Source organism: Ammodytes marinus, assembly GCF_949987685.1.
Source record: "Ammodytes marinus genome assembly, chromosome: 19".
Classification (NCBI taxonomy): domain Eukaryota; kingdom Metazoa; phylum Chordata; class Actinopteri; order Uranoscopiformes; family Ammodytidae; genus Ammodytes; species Ammodytes marinus.
In genome coordinates, this window is record NC_137223.1 from 13676309 (window position 1) to 13701071 (window position 24763).

The 24763-nt window shown below is 39.7% G+C and overlaps 1 protein-coding gene across 1 annotated transcript in view; it reads left to right on the forward strand.

The window, feature by feature from the left end:
- The window catches only part of LOC307265958 (low density lipoprotein receptor adapter protein 1), a gene marked incomplete at its 3' end in the record, with an annotated part of 44341 nt that extends 23547 nt beyond the window's left edge, over window positions 1-20794 (forward strand). The window contains exons 2-10 of the mRNA XM_080047814.1: window positions 490-632; window positions 2554-2666; window positions 11116-11230; window positions 11651-11723; window positions 12078-12164; window positions 13547-13674; window positions 16595-16629; window positions 19926-19954; window positions 20748-20794. Of these exons, the coding sequence (XP_079903940.1) occupies window positions 490-632; window positions 2554-2666; window positions 11116-11230; window positions 11651-11723; window positions 12078-12164; window positions 13547-13674; window positions 16595-16629; window positions 19926-19954; window positions 20748-20794 (770 nt within the window). The remainder of the gene's footprint in view (window positions 1-489; window positions 633-2553; window positions 2667-11115; window positions 11231-11650; window positions 11724-12077; window positions 12165-13546; window positions 13675-16594; window positions 16630-19925; window positions 19955-20747) is intronic.
- Window positions 20795-24763: the final 3969 nt, after the last annotated feature.

A 24763-nucleotide genomic window follows, 5' to 3' on the forward strand; every position in this document is an offset into this window, starting at 1 on the left:
TCCAACAAAAATAAATTGTCCTTCTAAAATCATTATACAAAGTCTGACTGCATATCAACAGCACAGTCTGCTCAGCTGTGATGTCATTCTGCCAACTCATGGTGTCTGTGCTGAGCATTGTCAACAGCCTGCTCAGCAAACTATGTAATGAAGACACTGACCTGAAAACTAATTCTGACTGACCCTCTAGACTGTAAAATGTATATTGTATTTGTATGATGCATTTCTTTGTCGAATGATCTTTCCTAACATGTGAATCCCCTTCAGAATACCTCCTAATTTGATCCCATACACCAGTGATCTGACTATTTTAAGTGGTTTATGAGATCCATAAACACAAGATGACAATATTTCTGGATGTTTAGGTTATTCTCGACTTTTTCTCAATTAGGTGAAGCACATTTTACTACAAGATTCCCCTACTTGTTTACCCTTGTTAAGCTGTATCGGATCATTTATGTGTTTTTCTTATGTCCCTTGTTCAATCAGAGTTGCCGGAGAACTGGACGGACACCAAGGAGACACTGCTGGAGGGGATGGTGTTCAATGTGAAATACCTGGGAATGACTCTGGTAGGCCAGCCTAAAGGAGAGGACATGGCCTCTGCTGCCATTCGCAGAATTGTTGCCACGGTGAGTCACTGGTCCCATCCTGACTCACACAGCCTTAACAAAGGAAGTCCTAACGACTCTGCCACCTTTTTGAAGTCACTGCTCGATAACTCTGCATTATATTCTGTAGGTAAGGGTAAGACATTTTCAAGAGGGACATTGTGAAGGTTTCAATTACAGCGGCGCTTTTAATAGAGAATTCTCTTGTGGGTTTGTGAAATTGCAGCTCAAACGGCAATGCACATTATCCAAGGGACCTCAAAGGGATGTTATTGTTAATGACCCAGGAAAATATTTTTCTCAGGATTATAATTTATAAAAAAGTGTTTGTTCGCCAGTAAGGGCATTGCATCTAAATAATGGGGTCATTTCTATATCAAGTTTAGCATGGCTGCATGTAAATGTAGCTGCTATTCCAAGACTATCAAGGGATGCACATGTGCAGCAGTCAATACGATAAGTGATATGATGTTTATTTAACAACACTGAGCATAACAGGGGGATTTCTGAGCGTGACTTAATACATAAATACAGAATCCTTCCAGCGTTCACAAAGCCTGTTTTGAGAACTGCCAAAGCGCATTTATTTTCACGTTGTATGCACACAAACGTGTACTTTATATAAATATTTCACCCTCGATGTTATGCACACCTTTTCACTGCCAATTAAAACGGATGTATATTCAGTTGGAAGTGCTTTATCGTCTGAAAGGAAAAGCCTGGCACACGCAGCCCAATCATAAGACTCCCACTTGTCAATTAGAGGCTGAGCCGAACCTAATGGTAGGATTAAGATTCAATTGATTTTACACCAGGACCGGAAAAAAAGCAACTCGGTTGTCTCTGTCTGTTCCCTTGGAAACCAATCAATCTGAATGGGATTAGTTAATACATTTTTGGGGACTTTTTGATTTGCTACATGCTTAAAGTCAGGCATGATAAGACGAGCCTTAAGGACCAAACGTGTGTACACATATATAGAGAGAGGCTGAACTTACTTGGGGTATCTCAAACTGACAGATTGTTTTTTTCCTTGTGGCACGGCCTAAGTGACATGACGGATGAAAAATGTGGTTGTTCGCGCTTCCTACGTGATTGAGCTGCCACCGTCAGCCAGAGCACCATTTCCTTCTCGTTATAACGTCAGTGTCCCGTATTGTAAGTGCGGTGGGATTCACCAGAATGTGCTGTTCGCTGTCACTATCTCCAGGGCATTGAGACTCGTGCAGCAAGCCACGGCACCATTCCTCTTGTCCTTCAGAAGACCTTTAGTTAAATTTAAGCGAAGAATCAACGGCGTTTCATCGTCAGTTTCTCGTCAGCGGTGGCCTTTATTTCACCTCCTGCCAAACCCAAAGAGTTCTCATGCAGAGTGAATGTAGAAACGTGTACTAAATCATTAATAATTAATTTTCCATCCTTCGTCTATATCCTCTCTATTTCTTAACCCGATATCATTTGTGTGCAAAACTAAACTGCTCTCCTTTGCGAGCTAATTGCATGGTAAAGAGGTCATTGTCATTGTCAACAGGCGCTCACACCGACCACAAGCTCAGCACTGTGGCAGCGTTTTTCTGAGTCTCCAGATGGAGCAGAGCAGCAGGGGGAGTCAGTGGCAGTCAGCCCGACCTCGAGTACTCATTCTGGGGCGACACATTGCAGCGCCTCCCCCCCTCCTCCTACACACACCCATTCTGTCACTTTTTTTTTTATTTATTTTTTTATAAATTCCACACATTTCTGGGACAACTCACACAGTCGGCTAAATTTTGCTCGGCAGATACTGTCTCACTTGAGAGTTCTTGGTGTTCAATCAGCAGAGAGATCAAGTTAAACTTATGTCACATTGACTTGCTAGCTCTGTCCATCCCTGTGGCAATATCTTATTTTAAATGAGTGTGTTTTTTATTTGGTTTGTTTTCTTACCATTTTATATCCACAGGCCAGAGCCAGTGCTAAGAAGTTCCGGAAAGTAACACTGACGGTCTCGCCCAAAGGCATCATCATCACGGACACAGAGACAGCAGACCTCATGGAAAATGTCTCCATTTACAGGTAAATCCAAAAAGCACGGAATTCACCTGTATTTTTAAGAGGAGCCTGCACAGTGGTCGGGCTAATTAAGCAAAACGCTCCAGCAGATCACACATTGGTGCCATACCAGAATTGATTCCTAGTCAATGAAGGTATTTTTAGCCATGTTGGCTGCATGGCTCCATGGATGACTGCGTCAGTCTGTCCATTTCTCCATCTGTCCGTCTGTCTATTGCTCAGTCACCACTTTGGTCCAGACTGAAACATCTCGACAACTCCTTGATATGTTGCACTAAATTGTCAGGTATTAATGGTCCCCAAATGGAGAAATCCTACTGACTAGTATTGGATAGATTGGAATAGAATTTAGAGCATTCATGTTTCCCTCAGGATCTATAGTGTAGTCTAATCACTGGTGATCCTCTGACATTTTGGTTTATCAGCATACACTAGTAAGAATAATTACTTTTTGTTTGCAGGATATTGGCCTTGATCAGCCCTAAACCGCTAAACGTCATCATGTTAGCATTGTCACTTAGAGCACACCATGTCGAAGACGGTGATTAGATCGAATCAAAGCTAAGTACTGTCTGCTGCCCCCACACAGTTTTCAGTGTTAGAAAAACGATGAATTAATATAATACAGAGGAACCTGCTGAGTGGACTGTGACAATGAATGCACACTTCAACTGTTCAAGATTGAATAGAAATTGCATTTGGTGTAAAATCAGCAAGAATTCCATTTAGACATGTAGATACCTCAAAGAGTAAATGCCTGGCTTTGAAAGGATGGGTCAGCATTTGCAATATGAAAGAAAACAAAATCACTAGCATGGGTTTCACATCTGAATGGATTGTTCATATTGCTACTAAATTATTTTATTCTTTTTATCACTTCTGTATGCTACTGATCCTTTAAGTTTAGTCCTAAAAACAAAGAACTGGCTTCATCTGATACATGTCGACACTGATATCCATTTATCTAGGTCACTTGTCCCTATGTCCATTGCTTGGGCTCCTTTTTGCCAGATTAAACCAAGCAGGTTTCTGCTTAGAGCTGTTTTGAGTCCTATGTTTTGATCAATTCACCTGGAATCCAATGATAGAAGAGGGGGTCGCCAGAGGATGTCTGTTGCTGTCTGTGTCTATAGAAGCTAACACTTGTGAGCACAATGTTAGCTTTCTTTCGTGTGTGTGTGTGTGTGTGTGTGTGTGTGTGCGCAGACACACAGGTCTGCATTGCCTTGTGATCCACCTTATCAGTGGTAACAGACCACAGGCCAGGGGAATCAGCCCAGTCTCTGATCTCCCTCTCTTCTCTCCTTTCCCTCCTTATCTTCCCCTCCTCCTCTTTTCCCCCCTTCTTTCCTTTTTACTGTTAAAAATAAATCTCTCTCTTCTGCTCATATTAACATAAACAGAGCTTTGAATGCAGGAAAACCCACGACTAATTGCCCACTTTGAAACCAACGCTGCCACTCTTGGCCAATTCTCCCGGGCGGGTAATGATACAAGAGAGATTGAGGGGCCACATGCAGAGCTCGAGTTGACTGAGGATTGATTTCTCCCCTTCATGAGACCCCACCCCCATCCCCATCCCCTCACACCCTCTTTCTCTTCCTTTCCTGCGTCTTATTTTTGTTGCACATAATCCATTTATTGGCCAAGAAAGCAAATGAAGGGTGAAAGAAAGAGATTTTATGCATTCTCTTACATCTGAACTCTGCCATGTTCATTGTGCATAACAAATAAGGGGGGAAGAAGAGTTACACAGTATACACAAGGTGTGTGTGTTTTTGTGTGTCCACGGCGCATGGATGGACATATGAGCATTTAAGTATGCACCTCACACACACACACACACACACACACACACACACACACACACACACACACACACACACACACACACACACACACACACACACAAACACACTCGGAGTGTGTCAGTAAATGTGTGTGTTCGTGGAGTTCATTGTGTATTCCCAGTTACTGGAAGCGGGTCTGTTTCCCTCAGGGGGGAGATTAGTGTCTGGATAGAAAACAGAACAGGAAGGCATTGTGCATCACATTTGAAAATAGGATCCTGACAGCCATGACCCTGCCACCCAATCCACTATCCCACACACACATACCCACCCACCCACAAACACGAACACAAGCCTCACACAGACAGACAGACAGACAGACAGACAGACAGACAGACAGACAGACAGACAGACAGACAGACAGACAGACAGACAGACAGACAGACAGACAGACAGACAGACAGACACAAACAATGCAACATCGACTTGTATCATTGGCATTTAAGTTTTTAGTTTACAACCTGAAATTTAATTTGGCAGACAACAATTTCCTGCCCGCGCACATTAGCAGGTCTGCCTTTTAGTTCTGCTGTACATCTAACTGCTGGCAGGATTAAAGCCCAGCACTTAACTAGACTAGTCTCAATGGTACACTACAATAAAAATGTCGTGAAACTTTTCACTTCTCACAGTCAATAGGCGTATAAAAATATGTAATTTAAATGTGACCAGGATAACACCTACAGATTTGTCTATATCTGAGTTAGCGGTCAATTAGCTTAGCTTGTTGTTGCCTAAAGTCAGGGTGGAAATGCTATTCTGCCTCTGTCAAAGCAAACAAGATATCACATTCTAGTTATTGAGCTTTAGATGTGCTGGTAGGTGGATTGCTGTTTCCCTCTGTTTCCGTTCATTATGCTACGCTAACATAACGGTCCCCTAGCTCTAGCCACGAAGTAAATGCACAGACATGAAAGTTATATTATCTTCTCCTCTAACTCTGACTAATGAGAATAAGCGATGGTATTGACAGCCTTAATGTAGAATAAGCCACTATCTAGGTATGAAAAATAAAATGCAGACGGTGTTTGTCAGCTTGTATTTGGACAGGTGTTACTGATTCATATTCTGGAACGAGCTCCTCCATGAGACGGATACATTTTTCCAATCATGCAGGTCAGAAAAGGAGAGCTTGACCCATAACTGACACTCCACTTGGTAATGCCATTGACACATTGTTCTCACACATCCTGAGACATGTGAGATATGTCTGTGGGATCCGTGAACAGTGCGATATACGGGACGTGTCAGTGTTTTGACATTCATTCGAATATTTTGCCATTTTTCTCAGTTTGTTTTGCTCTTGCCAACTGCTTCCCCGCAGCAAAAGCAAAGGGGCTTTTGTCAGGCGGAGTTGAACAAACGTAGTTAATTGTTGTTAAACAGCGTATCTGCTTTATTCAGTGTAGAAAGAGAATTTGAGGCTTTTGATGTGTGACGTTCTGTTCAGCCTTCGCACTGTAAATATTTAAATATTTCTATTAATATTCCCCTTTCCTCCCCTCACAAACACCGGTGCTCTATACACAGGGAGGAGATCAAAGGCTTGCGCTCCACAGAGCCTCTTGGAGAGATGTGATGCAGACTGACAGCTCAGCTTCTGTTGTTTAAAGCTCATTGAAAACTCGCCGATGCTGTCAACTATTATTTTTTCGCCCTGTTGTTGTTGTTTCAAGATCGAGGCTTATTTCATGAATATGATCCATTGTGTTGCATATTGGTGGCAATTTATGTTTGTTACACAAACTGTTTTAGTATGAGTGACATGTTCATGCACACTTATTTTTTAAGACGCATTTGTGCACCCACAAAAAATAAATAGGAAAAGCTTTTGTGTCTTTGCCCCAAAAAAAGATGACATCTTAAATGTGTATTCAGTCCAATGAGATGTCTCTGTTGAGAGATTCACATTACTGTCACATGGATGACATATTATAATGAACACATGTCTGAGCTTCCCCTGCTGTATGATAGATTTGTATATGTGGAACTGGAAAAGGGGATGGGATACAGTTTTCTTTTTTTCTTTTCGTATTGTTAACCATCTTTGTGTAGTGTCTTACACAAAATTACGGTCATAGATTATGGCTTATATCCCTATTCGGGGACATATAGTGAGACAGGCGCAGTATGTGCACTGACCTATTTGCTCATTTTATGTATGCTTACAGCCGAGTTTTCTGGGAAATTCTATCAACATATTGCTGCTGACACTGTGCTGCATTTCCTGTTGAAAACTCCCAACTTCTGGCTCTCTCCACCTCATACAATAAAGAAGAAATGTTAGCCCAGTCCAAGGTTGCGCAATTTCAGAAGGATAAAAACCTTAATAAGATGATAATGAAGTTTGTATTGAGCAGTTGCATCACTCACTTGTTTTCCAAACTTAAATAGGTCAAGTCTTTCAACTTTTTCTAATTTTTCTGCAATTAAGGCCCAAATATAAGTTGGAGCACGGGGAGATGCAGAGCATGGTGTCCTGGGCATTGCAATGTGGGTCAATGCATCAGTGGTGCAAGGCAGCAAACAATCTTGAGAGGAAAAAACGAATCCGATTTCATGCTTGTTGTTTGTTTGATTGAATAAAATGACTTCATATTTAGCGCCCTCTTTTGAAGTGCCAATAAGCGGCTACCAGCTGCAGATCCCTATTTGTAGAGACAGTGTGCATAACTGTAATGACAGCAGATTTTTACAGGGAGCCACACACACCACTGACTGACTGCAGGGGCCCGATGATAATGATGACATGCATTGAGAGACTCTGAGTAAAATCACCCAATCTTGTCCTTGTGCCACTTACAATAAATGTTGTACAGTCATATGAAAAAGTTTGGGAACCCCTCTCAGCCGGCATTATAATTGACTCTGCTTTCACACAAAAAAGATAAAAGTGGTATGTCTTTCATTTACCAGGAACAGCTAAGTACTGGGATGTTTTCCAAACAAAGATTTTTTGAAAAGCAGTATTTAGTTTTATGAAATTAAATAAAATGTGAAAAACTGGCTGTGCAAAAATTTATTTAATTTTTATTTATTTTATTTTATTTTATTATTTCAGGACAATGCACATTGATAAACATAGTCATTCCAACATGTAAATGTGCCAGATTGTAGCCCAGGGGCTAATTTCCATCTGTTGTCCATAGGCAGGTGGATGTTACAGTAAAAGCAATACAAAAGATATACAATAAATACATAACATGAAAAGGTTCTATAAAAAGCAAGGACAAACATAAGTATTGGTTAAAAAGGAAATACAATTCAATAGAAAGTGGGCCGATACAGTGCAGTGTTATATGTGGTTACATGTTTGGTTATCAGTAAGCCATGTCTTTATTTTGCGCTTAAAAGAGGCCAGTGTGGGACATGCCCTTATAGTTGGAGGTAGTGTGTTCCATAATGCAGTACCGGTAACGGAAAGGGTGTTATGGCTAAAAGCAGTTTTCCTGAAAGGAATCTCACAGTCCCTGTTTGCAACAGCTCTGGTGATCCGAGTCTGTTTGTACCTAATAAACTCTAGCAGTGGTGGTGGCGCCAGGCCATGTAGTACTTTGTAAATTAAGCATATACAGGAGAATTTACAGAAATGATCGAAACTCAGTAAATTATATTTCTCTAAGATGTTACAATGATGGTAAGAGAAAGGGTTTTTTTTTTATCTAGAGTTTTAAGTGCCTTTTTGTACAGAAGCTTAACTGGTTTTAAGGTAGTAGAACCCGACATGGACCAGCTGGTGATGCAGTAGTTCTGGTGAGAAAGTATCATGGAATGCAGAAACATCATAGCAGCTGCATCTGACAGACATCCTCTGATTTGCTTGAAATTACAAAGATTGAATTTAATTTTTTGGGATATCATTTTAACATGTTTTTTGAAAGTAAGTCTGGAGTCTATAATCACGCCTAAGTATTTAAACTCATTGACAACTTCCAACTCTTCTGTGCCCAGGAACACCCCAGAATGAGAACGCATAGTAGACTGTTGCTTCGACAGGTATAAACACACAGTTTTTTTTGCATTTAAGATGAGACACGATCTGTTGAGCCATGTTTGTGTATGTGTAAGGGTAAAATATGGGAACCCTTGTGGTCTTGCTGATTTTAATGCCTGTAACAGCATGTAAAACTGATTACTTTAAACACAAAATTGGTTGGATTATGTTGTTAAGCCTTGAACCTCATATAAAGGTCTGTTTAACCATGATAAAAGGTATTTTAGGTGCCTAAATGCAAGTTCCACTTCTCTTTGACTCTCTGCAGAAGTGAGACAGAATGCGATCATCAAAACAGCTCCCAAAAGATCTTAAAAACAAAGATTATTCATTGTCATGGTTTAGCGGAAGGCTACAAGAAGCTTTCCCAAAGGTTTCAATTGTCAATTTCTACTGTAAGGAACGTTGTCAGGGAATGGAAGGACACAGGCACAGTTGCAGTTAAACCCAGGTCTAGCAGACCAAGAAAAGTACAAGAGCGGCATATGCGGTGGATTGTGAGAATGGTTGCACACAACCCAAAGATCACCTCCAAAGACCTGCAAGAACATCTGGCTGCAGATTGTGTATCTGTACATGGTTCTACAATTCAGTGCAATTTGCACCAAAACATCTGTATGGCCGGGTGATGAGAAGGAAGCCCTTTCTGCGCCCACGCCACAGATACAGTTGCATGGAGTATGCAAAGGCTCATTTAGACAAGCCAGCTTCATATTGGAAGAAAATGCTTTGGACTGATGAGACAAAAATTAAATTATTTGGTCTTTATAAAAAGCAGATGTTTTGGTGCAAATTGCGCTGAATTGTTGAACGATGTACAGATACACAATCTGCAGCCAGATGTTCTTGCAGGTCTTGGAGGTGATCTGTGGGTTGTGTGCAACCATTCTCACAATCCTCCACCTATGCCGCTCCTGTTTTTTTCTTGGTCTGCCATGCCTGGGTTTAACTGCCACTATGCCTGTGTCCTTCCATTTCCTGACAACGTTCCTTACAGTCGAAATTGACAATTGAAACCTTTGGGAAAGCTTCTTGTAGCCTTCCCCTAAACCATGACAATGAACAATCTTTGTTTTTCAGATCTTTTGGGAGCTGCTTTGATGATCCCATTCTGTCTCACTTCAGCAGAAATGCAACTTGCATTTAGGCACCTAAAATACCTTTTCTCATGATTAAACAGACATTTCTATGATGTTCAAGGCTTAACAACATAATCCAACCAACTTTGTGTTTAAAGTCATCAGTTTTACATGCTGTTACAGGCATTAAAATCAACAAAACCACAAGGGTTCCCATATTTTTGCACAGCCAGTTTTTCACATTTTATTTAATTTCATAAAACTAAATACTGATTTTCAAAAAATCTTTGTATGGAAAACATCCCAGTACTTAGCTGTTCCTGGTAAATTAAAGACATACCACTTTTATATTTTTTGTGTGAAAGCAGAGTCAATTATAATGCCGGCTGAGAGGGGTTCCCAAACTTTTTCATATGACTGTATGTTTCATTACACACCGTGACTCATTTACACATCTATTTAAAGCAGCAAAACATGACGCGCACTGCACTGCCAGTTCAGGTAACAACCTCCAGATATACATCAAGGGCTGACTCCAGGTCGATACTGCCTGTAATAGCCTGCCTTAAATGAGACAAAACTAATCCTTGGGTTTTTCTGTGTCCGTCGCTTCAGTGAACCCACACGAGCTGCTGTTGTTGTTGTTGGGTGGGAAGCGAAATGGCTCAGTGGACTTTATCTAGATTGCTTTTAGATAACCGATGGAAATAACAGGCCACTACTATCACTGGATGTGCAGCCATTTGGATTTCCTGAGAACGCGAAATTGGATCCAGGAGAGATTCATTGTGACTTGGGAATGAGGTCTCGAGTGCAACATAGTCACAGCAGTGATCAGTTTGTATTCAAAGACTTTCCCTTACTCACTGATAAGGAGAAATTCAGATATTTTCAACAGAAGTTGCAATATATATATATATAATACATCTTTCTTTTCTTTTTACTTTTAAGCTGTTTGACAAAATACAACGGAAAACATTGAAACATTACAGCAGCATTTGAGTTGATTTTTTTTCTTCGAGCATGCACATTATCTGAAAATATAAAGTACTCAAGTGCTCAGTCAGTGCTTCAAGCCTCTCTAACTCTCTCTCTCTCACACACACACACACACACACACACACACACACACACACTTGTCTCATGCTCCACCGTTCCCAGCCGTGTGACTTCATCTGCATAATATTCATAACCACCACTGCTATGAATGCATTGCTTATGCATATGCAACAAAAGGTCGAGGGCAAAAGCAAAGTTACAGCCTAAATTGACATGTTTGCAGTGTAGTTTACTTTGATGTACAGTGTGTGGTGTCATTAAGAGTGCAGGCTAGCAGCTAATGCCGCATACATGCTGTCCTTTGTTCTGCCCTTATGTTCTATGATTTAAAAAAAAGATGTTTGCCTGAAGACATTCATGTCAACTATTGGTTCCTATTTGCAGGAATCACTCGTGTATCTTCTATGACATATGTCTGGTGGATTTATGGATAATATTTTTGTTTTTTTCCTGTCCCTCTCTTTCCCTAGAATATCATACTGCACAGCAGACAAAACTCAGGATAAGGTCTTTGCGTATGTCTCCCAGAGTCAGTTCAATGAGACCCTGGAGTGCCATGCATTTCTCTGCCAAAAAAGGAAGATTGTAAGTGTTAACACTTGACGTTTTGTCATGCATTGTGTACCTTTTTTATATATCTGTATTATTCCTTTTATGTATGGGATATATACTCTTGGGCTTTAGCAGGACATAAGGTTTGCTTGGGGAGGACTTTACGGAGCATAACTGTTGAGGGTGTGTGGCTCCATCTTGTGGCAGCCCACTTCACATTTGCACTGTCAGTTGTGATTACTGTTAATTCAAGACATTTTGAAATCAGAAAAATATCAAAGTTTAGTTTTAATCAATGTATATCTATTATATCTAAATCTGACCTATTACGGTATATGGACGAAAAACCGAAGTAAAGATTTTAAAAATAAAAACATATATTTTCTTTAACACAAATTAGATTTTGCTCTGTTTCATAGCTGTGTTGTTCTTCCCCTCTTCTTCTCTGTCCAGGCTCAGGCTGTAACATTAACAGTAGCCCAGGCCTTTAAAGTAGCCCTCGACCTTTGGGAGATTGCTCAGGAAGGTAAGTTCACACAGGGAAGTTTAGTTCAGTGATATGGTATCCTATTGGAACTATTTAAAGCAGTAGAGGAAGTATTAGTAAGAAAAGGTCTGATATCCATCCAATCTGTGACTAGTGTCACAAACAGAGTTGCGAGGACAGCTGTTGAATATGTAAAAAAGATCAAAGGAAAACATAAAGGAAGCCTCCATCCTTCTATTTGAATGACATACTGCGTTTTATTCCACGTAAAAAATGCCATGAAACTTGACTTGCAAACATCAAAAGGTCCAAATCCGGACATATTTCAAACATAGACGGATCCTCTAGTTTCCCACAGGGTTTAGTTTTGAAAGTTTTCTTCTTTCTGTTCAGACAAAAGCAAGAAGGCCAGGACCTGCTGCTCCTGTGCAGCGAGCAACGGGCAGACGCAGACAACGGACACTAAGTGTGTTCCAGCAGGTCAGTTTGACTTTGTCCTCATCCACACTCTGTCTCTGCACAAACAATTGAGATTAACAGCAATGACAAGATTTCATTCGTCAAAGCTTTATCATAAGCCCAATGTGAATGATGACTCCTTTTCAAAAAAAAATCTTTATATATATGAATGGCTTCCAATTTAAGAAATGGCAATTATATTAACTTAATTAATTCTTATGGTAATTAAGGAAAATAGCATATGCTTATTTATTTCTTGCACAGCTTGAGAATAGAAGCTCAAAACCACTCTCACGTCTGTCTGTGGAATATAAGGCTAGAGCCAGCATGTAATTAGCTAAACTTATCATAAAGACTGGAAACGGGGAAAATCTCCCTTTTACATAAAATATTAGTTGTGTAATCCATACAAAAATATTAGTTTAAAAACGTCACTGGCAGGTTATCCTCTGTAAACCCACAATTCACTTTTTTTTTGTATTTACCCTACAGGCATGACAATGGTGTCAATCTTCTCATTTAATTCTTAGTAAAAAAAGATAATCATATTTTCTAAAATGTCAAACTATTCATTGAACGCTACGTAAATACACAGACAGCTTTACTTTGACTATCAGTATTTTGATCTAAAGCAACTTGCTAGAAACCAGTAAAACTATTTATTTTTAATGATATATTTTTTCATACACATTAAACTGAAATCTGTACTCTAGATAGCTAAGATGACTCATGTTACATCACCATGGAGAACAACATCGCACTCACTGCAATGAGACGGTTATTACATTCCAATTTAGAGTCAGCAACTCATCCAGGCACACTTTTTTAATAAGCCTCACAAATCTGAGTAAATGCTACTGTAGTCAGTGTCATTAGGACGTTAAAATGACCTTTCCACTTCTGACTTGCACTTTACAATGAGACATGTTATTGTGTAATTTGACACTGCAAGCCTCTCCCACACAAATTATACGTCCATCATTTGTCACACACGTGGAAGACGAGTCACGCAATTACACTGTGCTCATTAGCCGTTCAGGAGAGCAGTGGATTTTAAGTACTTTCCACAACCGTGACATTTATAGGTCAGAACGTTTTCCACTTCCTCAGCGAGGGCAAAGGGTCTGCGAAATGAGACTTTAATAATTTGTTCACTTTTGTTATTAGTTAAAAGTCGGCTTTTTACCACTTTCTTTCAATTAAAATTTAAAGCGTTAGTGGCTCATAGACGGAGAGAAATAAATGTGATGTGAAATCTTCAAGGACCTCGGGAGCACAGAGAGACGTGTGAAAGTTTTGACAGAGATGATTTTACATTCTGCCTGGTATAGAGAAATCTCTTTCCTTTCGTTTCTGCTCTTTGACTTGTTTATGTCCCTGCCACGGTCCTGTGTTCCCTTTAGATCCAGAGGCACACAATCCGGTGATGATGGAAGAGAAGCTCCGCAGGCCCTTCTTCTCTGCTTCACTCAGCTCGCCCTCGCCTCGTAGTAACCCCACTCGAAGGCGACCAATCAAACACGACTCTTGGGTAGGGTCACGCTACATCTGACTCCAAACTTGCTGATTGATCTGATAGCGCCAAAAAGAATGTTTTTTTAATCATGTACTGCAGGGGTGGCCAACCCGCGGCTCGCGAGCCGCATGCGGCTCTTTGCCCAGCTTCGTGCGGCTCTTCAGTTCATATCAAATTATGTGATTATAATTTTTTTTTTTTTTTTTTTTATACTTTTTTTTTGTGTGGGCCTATGTGTGTGCATGTTCGCAAACGTTTCATGCGGCTCTTACGTTCGTTTTACATGTTGTCTATTATTTAATTTTTAATTTTATTAATGTGTAGGCCCTATGTGTATGCCTGTTCGCAAATGTTTAATTGAGGACGCAACATAACGTTCGCAAACGTTTGGTGCGGACGCAACATAAAACTGCCCGCTCAGCTTGGAGGGAGGTTTTCCGTGAGTAAACTATTTGTGTCAAGTTCGCTCCGAAACAGAGTGGGAGAGTTCATATTTTTTGTTGAACGTTATGGCAGGCCATTCTGCCTTATATGCCAGGTGTCATTTGCGCATTTCAAGGCTTCAAATCTTCGGCGCCACTTCAGCTCTCTCCATGCTAAAAGTAAGTCCCACAAAGCAACATGCATAGTAAGAGAAAAACGCTATTTTAAATTGTTAGATTTTTGTTTGTGGACTTGGTTGAACTGAGAGTTTGTGTGTGAGGCAGTGCACACAATGTTCATTGTTGAAAATGACTGCCCTGTCGTCTTTAGTACTGTAGGAGTCCAGTCCTGTCATTATCACAGGGGCGGCCTTAACGATCTGGGGGCCCGTTTCAAGTCCTAGTGTGGGGCCCCCTGTTTTTTTTTTTTTTTTTTTTTTTTATAAATAATGCTTGTGCATGCATGTGCAAGCTCCCCGCGAAAATAAAAACGCAATTTTCAATTACTAAATGAATGGTAGGACTGTGGCCACTAGAACTGGTCTTTGGTCAGCAAAGGTCTTGAAAACAGCATAAGTGTGCTTGTGACATGCGTGCCACCCATGCATGTGTATAGGCACGTGTCCCAGCAGATTTTTGAAATCTGAATAAAAAAATTAAAGTTTGTAGTTAGCGAGTGTAACATGTTCTTAGCAAGGGCAGACTTTCATAAATAAAGGTTTATTTTTTTAGCAAGATATTTGGTCAAAAGCTAGTGGTCATCCGTCCCTCTGTGCAGTTGTTAGGCATCTGGCTGCTAGCAAGTTATGTTGTCTTGCTAATTTTACTATTCCCCTGAGCTGAAATAAATATTGACTTTTTCCTTTATTATCTTCGCCAGAATGCACCAGAATGCTTAGATTACATGTTAAAAACACAAAAAAATCTTCTGGGGGGGATGCCCCCAGACCCCCCTTCAGGGGTTTAGTTTTCTGACAAACATTACAATGGATACTAACATGATTTGGGCATTTGGGATCATAAATCATCTTTGAATTGGTTGTACAGCATATCACATGCTATTCATTCAGGGGTGCAATGGCCACCCCACTCTAACTCTGTGGCCCACCTTGGCCACCCACAGTCAAAATTTCCTGGAATCGCCACTGTGTGTACCCGTGTGCACGATGTGGCTCTTTGCAGTAACACAGTAAAAAATGTGGCTCTTTGTCTCTGACTGGTTGGCCACCCCTGATGTACTGTATATGCTGTATATTAGAGTAGATCATCTGCGGTGGGCTGTATTTCTTAAGGGACTGATCCAACTTCCTTCTCTTCTAAATAACGAATTCTAAGTATTTTTCTTAAATGTTTGATTTGCATACCTCATACAGCATTAGTACACTTTTAATGTAAGCTCACATGAAGACCTCCACATTGTCACGCTATCATAAAAAGGCCAGTATTTTTGCCGGTTTATACCAGTTCTATGTATAGATTACTGCTTCCTAATAATTTTTTTAAATAAAATATTTTGTATAACACACCATTATGGCCTTTACTTTTATTAGTATAAAAACCTGCATGTACTTAATTGTTCCACTACTACAGTAAAAATAACATTTATCTATTCATTTCAAAGTTCCTTTTACAATTTTGAGGATTAAATCAACTACATGATTAGTTGGTGACTATGAGCTAATTTTCCATTAGTGGCTTTCTAACCATTTAAAAAGTTAATCATTTTCATTATTTAAATGTTTTAATTATTATTTAGGTATTCAACGATAATTGGAGCAGTTCCATGTAGTTGTTTATATATACAGTATATATTAAATATTCATGCTGCAGAGGCTCATCAGTCCCCATCCTGGTGTTTCCACTTGCAGATCCATAACACTAGGTGACGCCATTTCCATTTGAATATTTCTCCTACAGACTGACCTCCAAAAATGAACCCTAGTTCATTGTTTTCTATTTTCACTGATAGGATTCCTTCCTCATATTGGGACAAATTATGCTTTTAATTGATTCAAATTTCATCAGCTTGTTCAACTTGATATTTATACTTTTATGCTCTCCTACTGTTGACCCAGATGAGCCAACATTTAAATTAGGATTAAAGTCATATTATCCTATCAATTTCAGTTAGATAGGATAATATTTATTTGATCATATCTGCCAATATGTAGCAAATTAGTAGTTCAAGTAGATTTACAATGGCTGTATCACTTGTTACCCCAAACACTATTGCACGAGCAAAAATGTACATGTTATCTATAGGTTTCCAGACTCCCTCACAGATATTTTATAGTCCTCGTAATGTCCTGGTAATCGCAACACATAGTCCACATCAACAAGACGCATTGTAATGTATTTGATTCTTCTGCGCATAAATTATTTTGTGTGTCCATGTTGATAAAATGAGTCCTGACAAACCACTGACTGTGAAGAGAGGCACGGGAATCAGGCTTTTAATGTGCAGTCATTTATGCAGGTATTGATTCTGTATATATTTTTTTATATCTCAACAGGATGTGGAGGATGGACTCGAGGATGCGTTCTCAAGGTAACCTCGACTACATATGAGACTATGGATATATTCTGTACTTCTACAGTACTGATTGTTCTGGTGCACAAAATGCTTAAAATGCTCCCCCAGGAAACAAAAAATAAATAAAAAATAAATGTTCATGTCAATTCTAACTCTAAATGGGAACAGATCACCTATTGAAGGCTGTTCAGAAATGTAAAGGATGATGGTCAGCTATCGTTCACCTTTCAGACTATTGACACATTGACTGACACAGATTTTTATTGAAATTCATACATTGCCAGACACAGACAGGGAGATGCAATGGGCTCCTTTTCCAAGGTAACTCCACACAAAAACAGATGACTGCATCGTTGGAAGAAAGGGTGTATGTAGACAACTGTCTGAAGGTCACGGATTACTGCATTGATGGTGTGACAACTCGACTTTTATCTGAAAATGTATCTGTACAAATCATCATTGACCAACAAGGTTTTAAAATCAATCATCATATAGTATAGTTTTCATAGGATATTGGCTTTGTTAGTTGCCCTGAAATGTTTCCTTTTTGATATAACAAGCAGTTGTAGTTGCTGTAGGTTGTGTAAAGCTCTGGTGTCTTGTTAAACCAGAGCTGAATAAAACGAGACAGCTTTAGAGTCCAGCAGCTGTCAGCTCTAATGTAGAAAGAAAAACTGGCAATTTCAGGTGGTGGGATGTGGCTTGATGTGAAGTATGTTGACGTACTTCAATGAAATATGCCAGTTCTGATTTAAAAAAAACACTCCTAAAAGTGACGAGTAGTTTTTAAACCAGAGGTTATCTTAGCTAAAAAAAAATGTTTATACTGTATTGTGAATTGGGGATAATGTGTAGTTGATTTATTCTTTGATAGCAGTGACTCTAGTAAAACAATGTATGAGCTGCTGTGGGATTAACAGAAAGATACTCTATACATTTCCGACCATGATTTCAAAACTATACAGTATATTCTATTAAAGTAAATTTATTATTACATTTCAAAAGGAGGAAAAGAAAAACAAAACCCACTCACAGCTCAGTTTTAAGTCACCTCCACGTACTCGCACGCACATACGCGCACACACATAATTTCCTTTTTTTATAGTGCTGTGGTACAAAGCCATTAAAGAGTTATAGCCGTAAGGCATCTATCTTCTGGTTTTATCACTTGTGATTTATTGAATAGGACATCAAATCTAAAAGATTTGAGTTACTAGTCGCTCCTTAAAAAACCTGATATTCTCCAATATGGAAAAAAAACGGCAAATACCAGAATATATGGTGTTTTGAATTATTCCTCTGCCAATGCCTCAAACTATCATAACGTTCTGTTGAGGAGCAGCGTACTGCAGAATCAAACCAAGTTATTTTATCCAAATTCCTCTTAAATGTGACATTTACCCTGTCCCCTTTCTCTTCTATTTAAAGTTCCTCTCCTTTTCTTCTCTCCAAAAACATTTTCTATAGATATATGTATGTGTCGTATGTGTATATAATCTCACTAGTTGTTGAATAGTTGTCCCTCCCAGTTTTATTTTCTAAATATGGCGAACAAAACAGGAGAGATGGCGTATCCTTGTCTGCATTCTCACTGTACAGTTAGAATAGCATGTGTTACTAGTGTGCAGTCTGACCTCTTGATGGGTCACTGCTCCAGCCCCTAACAGTAGAAATGCCTATCGTTTCCTTAACTGCCAACACGATGGCCACCTCAGCTGACAGGAGCACGGTGACCGATGAAAGGAAGTGCCCTTCACGAGCGCATCAGCACTGTATCACTCAACATGGATTACAGTGCAACACGTTTTCTTTAAAGGCGTAATGGTCGGTGAAATTGTCATTTCATTTCATGCCATTATAGAATTGCCTGCAGAGAGGCTTCGATGTAAGACTGCAGCTCATAACGGTGTGATGGAATAACCTTTCTTCTGCACTGTCAGTCAGCATACACACACAAACGCACACGCACATCATACAATGTCATGCACTTGACATACTCTCAGCAAACCCTTGCCCAAACTTCAAACCATTTGATAATGGCCCCTCCATGCACAAAAAGCTGTGTGGAGTGTAGGCAAAGCAGGTTCCAACGTTGTCTGAGGCAACTGAATGGGTTTTCCTTTCTTCATATAACCTGCCGATACTGTATGCGACTATGCGTTCGTGTGTCCTGCAGTGTTGTATTAATCCTTTAATGAGTGAAAGACATGGCTCCCCACACATTAAAGAGAGCTCAACTCATTAAGTGGTGTTGCCTGTGGCTAGGCTATTAGATGTGCTTGTCGTGTTGGCGCATGAAACACCACAAAGCCAATGGTTAAATGAGACAGAGATCCTCGTGCAGCAGTGCATGTGGAAGCTGGGGCTGGGTTGCAGGCGCCAGAGATCAGCAGATGGAGGCTGGTCATCAGCAGGGATGAAGAAGCCATGGTCCCCATGTGCGGATGGATGAAGTTAGATCATTTAGATTGAGACATTTAGATATTGTGGAAGCTTGAATACGCTGTCTACATTTTGCTGCCCGAACAAAGCTTTGTGAACTGTTTTGCCCTCAACTGCTGAGCGGTGTGTAGCTCTGCTCATAAAAATAAAGATACAATCTTAGGAATGTGTTGCAGGAATAAGGAATTTAAGAGGCATTGTTCACATCCTTTTGTTTTTTATGCTTTATTGATAGTGCAGAGAGACAGAGGTGAAATGGGGAAGAGAGGGGAGTGACATGCAGAGAGCGCCCCATTGGTTTGGTTTTCTGACTAGTTTCAGCCTCTGTTAAGCCAGATACAGATGGCCTTTGGCGTCCTAGTCTGTCGGTTGGTGGTTCACTTTATTCAACTTGTGAGTAACAGCTCAGCCTCTATGGGTCGCTGGTAGCGCGTTATAGTCTTTGAACTTTAACTTCAACTGATGCTGCCAACCCACTTCAATGGAACCATTTCCAATTAACTGTATCGGCACAGGTCAGGGTTTGTGCCTCTGGAAAAAAGAATCTAATTGTAGAATAGTATAGTTATTCAAGCGCAGGCTCACTGCTTTTAACCAGGGCAATTGGTGCTGACAGCCATTGACTTCAACTTCAGTTCAGCTGGGTTTAATTAAATGGTCTGATTTATTTGTGAGATTTCTTATATAAATGGTGACCCTGGAGTTTAAATGAGTAACTGCCGTTTTGGTACTGAGCCAAATGAATCATTTAACCTCTGCTAAATGTTATTCCTTCACTAAGAGTTTGAAGACATTCTAATCATTTTAACATTATCTAAACATTTACTTTTGAGTTCCTTGATTACTTCTGTCTTTTACCTGACACGCAGCAACATGGAAGTAGAGGACATGGACACTGGTGAGTGGTGGTACAGGCATGTTCTTTCAATGCTCCGTACTGCACGTTGCATGGGGCATTACATTTCACCTGATTTCATCATTTCATTCCATTTTGCATTAAAACACACCGTCAAAACACAAAAGTAAATGATCTAAATGACTGCTTCTCATCCTTGGACTCATTTGTGATGAGCTGACACTCAATTAGAGCATGTATGGCATAATGAGCATGACTACAGCTGTACAGGTAAAAGTACACTTACAGTACAAAGCTACTTTGAAGCCTGTTGAATACCCACTGGAATATAAATTTAGCCGGCCAGACAATTACTTTTTCCCCTACAGATTTTTAGACTTGGTAAGAATTGTGGTGGTTTAGTTATTACAAAATGATTTCTTGAAATGTCTCATGCCTGGTTGTCTAAAAATTATTAATAGTAGATGGTTGATTTTGAGCAACAATAGAAATATTTTTTTTAATTATTTAGTCATTTTGGGACAGTGATTAAAATCCTAACCTTTGTTCAAAGTCTCCATTTTGTCAGTCTTAACATATGGAAATATAAATCAACATGTGTTGTAGAGAGTTGGCTTTGTGCTCTAGTAATCACTCGGCTTGTATTGTGAATGTATAGTTGTACAAGTGACCTTGTAGATAATGTAATTCTTCACTCGTCAGCCACTAATGGCTCTTAACATTACACTATGTATGTTTGCCCTCCCATTGACACATGGTCATCCAGTCATTCAAATCAACATTCTTTTTCCTTCTTAATTTTTAACTGTTGCATATCCTGTCCATTCTGTCTCAGACTGGCCGAGTCCCGCTCCGAACCCGTCTCTTACAATGCAGCTCTGAGTCTCCAGGATGTCTCCAACCAGAAGCTGCTGTCTATACGCAACAATGACTTTGAATAACACACTCCCGGCGATATCGTGCAAACTTGCAGCACTGCAAATACTGAAATAAATAAATCATACCACATGCACACATGCAAAACAATAACTGCATGCATCGCCTGAACAGACGGCAAGAAATATCAGGCTTCCTTTGGCACAGCCTGGATCAGAGATGTTTGGTATTCTGTAGTTGCTGCAGAGTACACTCCCCTCAGTGTAAACGGCTGTCTCCGGCCATTTTTCATATTTCCACAATACTGCCAAGATGAAAGAGACACAGTGTGTACACAGCACTGCAAGGCAAACAAGAATCGCATATTTCGACTTTCAAGAAGTTTCCCCAGAAGATCGTAGGGTGAATACTAATGATGGACTCTGCTTTTAATCAAAATTCATAATTAAAAAAATCCCTTCACACGTGGATTCCTCTTGTTGAACCTGATGAAGATTGTCTCTTCATCAAGAAGCTCAGATACAGTATGTGTGTGTACATTAAACTGTCATCTGAAAGTTTGCTGGTCTTGATGTTTGCAGTCACTAGTAGAAGTCCAGTGTTCATCAGCAAAAATGGTACACATTTTCAGTCATGACTATTGGCTTAATTATTCACTCAGCGTTTGGTTTGTTGTGCTAATTCAACCAATGAAACGGGATGTTAATGTGGTAATATAAGACAGAGGCACACAGACATACTGTGCACCCATTTATTATCTTTTTTTTATTTAACATAAATATGTCATAAATGAAAATGAATGTAACATTTACATTGTGATACAGTGTAAATGTTATCAACAAATCATACATAAGGACATCAATGCGCTTGCCAAACAAATACAGTCTGACATGTAATGTTTCAATATTGTACTTTAATGCAGTTGGGGGACTCTAAAAGAAAAGGAATTATCTGAATTTAAGGAGCAGAAGCCAAGATATCCTTACTTGTTCCAAAAACACTGGATCCTACATTTCCCATAATGCAACGTAATAGCGTCCCTTGTTTGCATGTGCTTCTTTGTTTTAGCAAAGTCAATAGAAATCCCACTTTTATAGATATTTTGTTTGCTTTTTACTTTTTTCTCTCTGAAACATCCGGACAGTCCCGTAATTGGTATGCTGTCTTACTCCAATATGGCCAAAGTGTCCAAAAAAATCCAATGACTATTTTACATTCTTCCTCCCCTTATTCAGTCAGCTGCCACTCTAAATGAAGATGATACTGTTAAAGAATAGCGATGATGTAAGGTTTTGAGTTACAACTGTACGTATGGCAAACTATGAAAGATATTTCCATATGCTGTATTTTTTCAGTGTCAAAGCTGTGTAATGTACAGGGTGTATGCAAATTGTATCATTATAAATAAAGTAGAATGAGTAGAATCTTTTAATAAAAAAAAAATCAATCACTTGATGAGATATGAATGTGTAGATGCTTGCATGTTTTGCATTGAGTTTAGACTATTTCTAAAAATGTAATTGTATTAATGTTTTATTACTACAGGAATTGCTTTATTTTTTCAAAATAGCCATTAATGACTACATGTGCAGTTGATAGTTATAAAGACTCAAAAATCAAATTCACACCGTCCTCCCATATCTGCAATCTGTGCCACAAAAGCCAACCATTTTTACCCGCCGCTCTGATGACGTTTCCTGTAACAAGAGGATATTATATTGGGCCCCAGGCTGGCTGCAGTGGTCCTTCTCTCTTTTCATGGCTGAGGATTATTGTCAACGGCAGGTGGCGGGATGCAGCGGAGGACTCTGTGTTGTTGTCATGACACCAGCGGCAGAATAATTGGATGAACTTATCAGGTTACCATGTGAAGCTTAATTGCATTGTTTTGTTTGTGACTGGCTGAAAATACCAACCCCATTGCAGGTTTTGAGTGGAACTTATGTGCTGTTTGGATCCTGCTTTATTTGGGCCATCTTTTGTATCTTTCAGCATCGACTGTTTAGATCAAGGTCAGCCGAGCGCTCTGACAGTGTGCAGTGCAGCGTTGTCATTTTGCCCTACCCATTTCCCCATGAGAAGACCTGATTTCCCCCAACATTTTCTCGCACCTTTTCTGCCCCGTCATTTACTGACAGAGTGATCCAAGGGGGCCTATGCGTCAGTATCCGCTGATTCAGAGCTATCAAGTGATGTTTGGAGAAGGGCTGTTGTCCAAGAGCTCTCGGACTCAGAATCGTTTTTTTCTTGCCAACCAACAAATAACAGATCTTTAAAACACATTTACTCATAAAGATCAATGCTGCAAACAGGTTCACCACACACTGCATTGTTATCCCACTGTAGACCTACGATGCACCATATTAGATAAAACACTTGGATATTGTCTTCACCCAGTCTTTAAAAATAGATTTTCAAACACAAAAAGCAGTGGGATATTGATTTGATTTTGCAGCCATATCCCTCTGGATCATTATTAAGAACTGATCAATTACTGTATGAATTCTATTGTGGCACATATCGCACATATCTGGCCTCTACAGGCTCCTAAGAGTGTTGCGTCATGTTACACTGATGTGGTCAGATTCCAAGCAAATCCAAAATAGATGCAGTTTTCTGGCCCAGCTGAGAATGTTCTACACAGAAGGCAGGGAGGGAGCGACCCCGCACTTGGAAGTATGAAGTGCCAATTTGAGTTTGGAGTGCACTGAATACAAATCAGCCAGTGAAGGTTTGAGGCCAAAAAAAAAACATTTCAGGCTTTTTTTTAAATAAGAAAGAAAGATCTCAAAGTAACTTAATGGGGAGAATCAGATAAGCTATTATTAACCAGAATAACCGCTGATGTTTACAGTATCGGTTTACTTTTCAATGAAGGTGCTTATTTTCTATCTATGCAATTTGTGGGATTCCAACAGTGTTGTGATGTTATGATAATTTTGTGTATTAATCACAATCAGTTGTCCTAAACTGTTAAAATGTTGGAAACTGTTATGGTTTGTTACATATTTATTCATAATAAAAAACTTTGTACAAATATTTCATTGTGATCGTTGTATATGTTTTTTATATATATTCCCACATTCATGAAGCTTTTCAACGTAAATGTATATTTTGCACCTGGAACACTTTACAGTGAAGGTGTACTTCACTGGTATAAAATCCAATCTCATCAAATTTGCAGGCGCATGTTTCTGTGAGAGGACACTGTTTGTTGAGTCTGATGGCTGTTTATAGAGGTATGCAAATAGAATTTTAATCTCTTGAGATGTGGTAATGGATCCTGGCAGGTTGTCTCTCTAACCTCGTTATCAGACCGCGCTGTCGGTGGAACACCTCCCACGCAGACGGGTTCCAAAAGTTCCAGAAAATTCAAGGTTTTAGATTTTTTTTCTAGATCGGTGTTCATACAAATGACTAATCGTGACGCTATTTAAAGAATGTGTCTTAAGAATACAATTCTTTCCACATCTATCAAACTGTCACTTTATCAGTCTGTGGGGAGGAAAGTAGTGCGTTGGAGCCTCAGCAGTACTGTGCCCTTTTTAAAAGTTTGGTTTCTAATCCTGGAGGACTTGGCCTATCCTGAAAAAACTCAATGTGACCACAATGTAAGAAAGGAGATCACATTGCAGTCAACACCAGCAAAACATGATGAAAAACTGCACTTTCAAAGAACTCGCTCAAAACAGAATAGCTACTCCGTGTTACTTGATGTGCTGCACTGACAACCGATATCCAGCATCTGTGTGCTGTGTGGCATTGCGTTTGTGCGGTGACCAGAATTTTTTATTTTTTGCAATGCTGTTGAAATTGGCTTCAGGAGTCTGGCTTGCTTTTTGCTGTCCGCGCTGGTCTTTGACAGATCAAGGCTCGCTGCAAACAGACTACCAGTGTGTCCTGTCTGCAATGATGTTATATATAAGAGTGAAATAACAGATTGGATGACTGCACATTTTTTCTGGTACAGCGCTC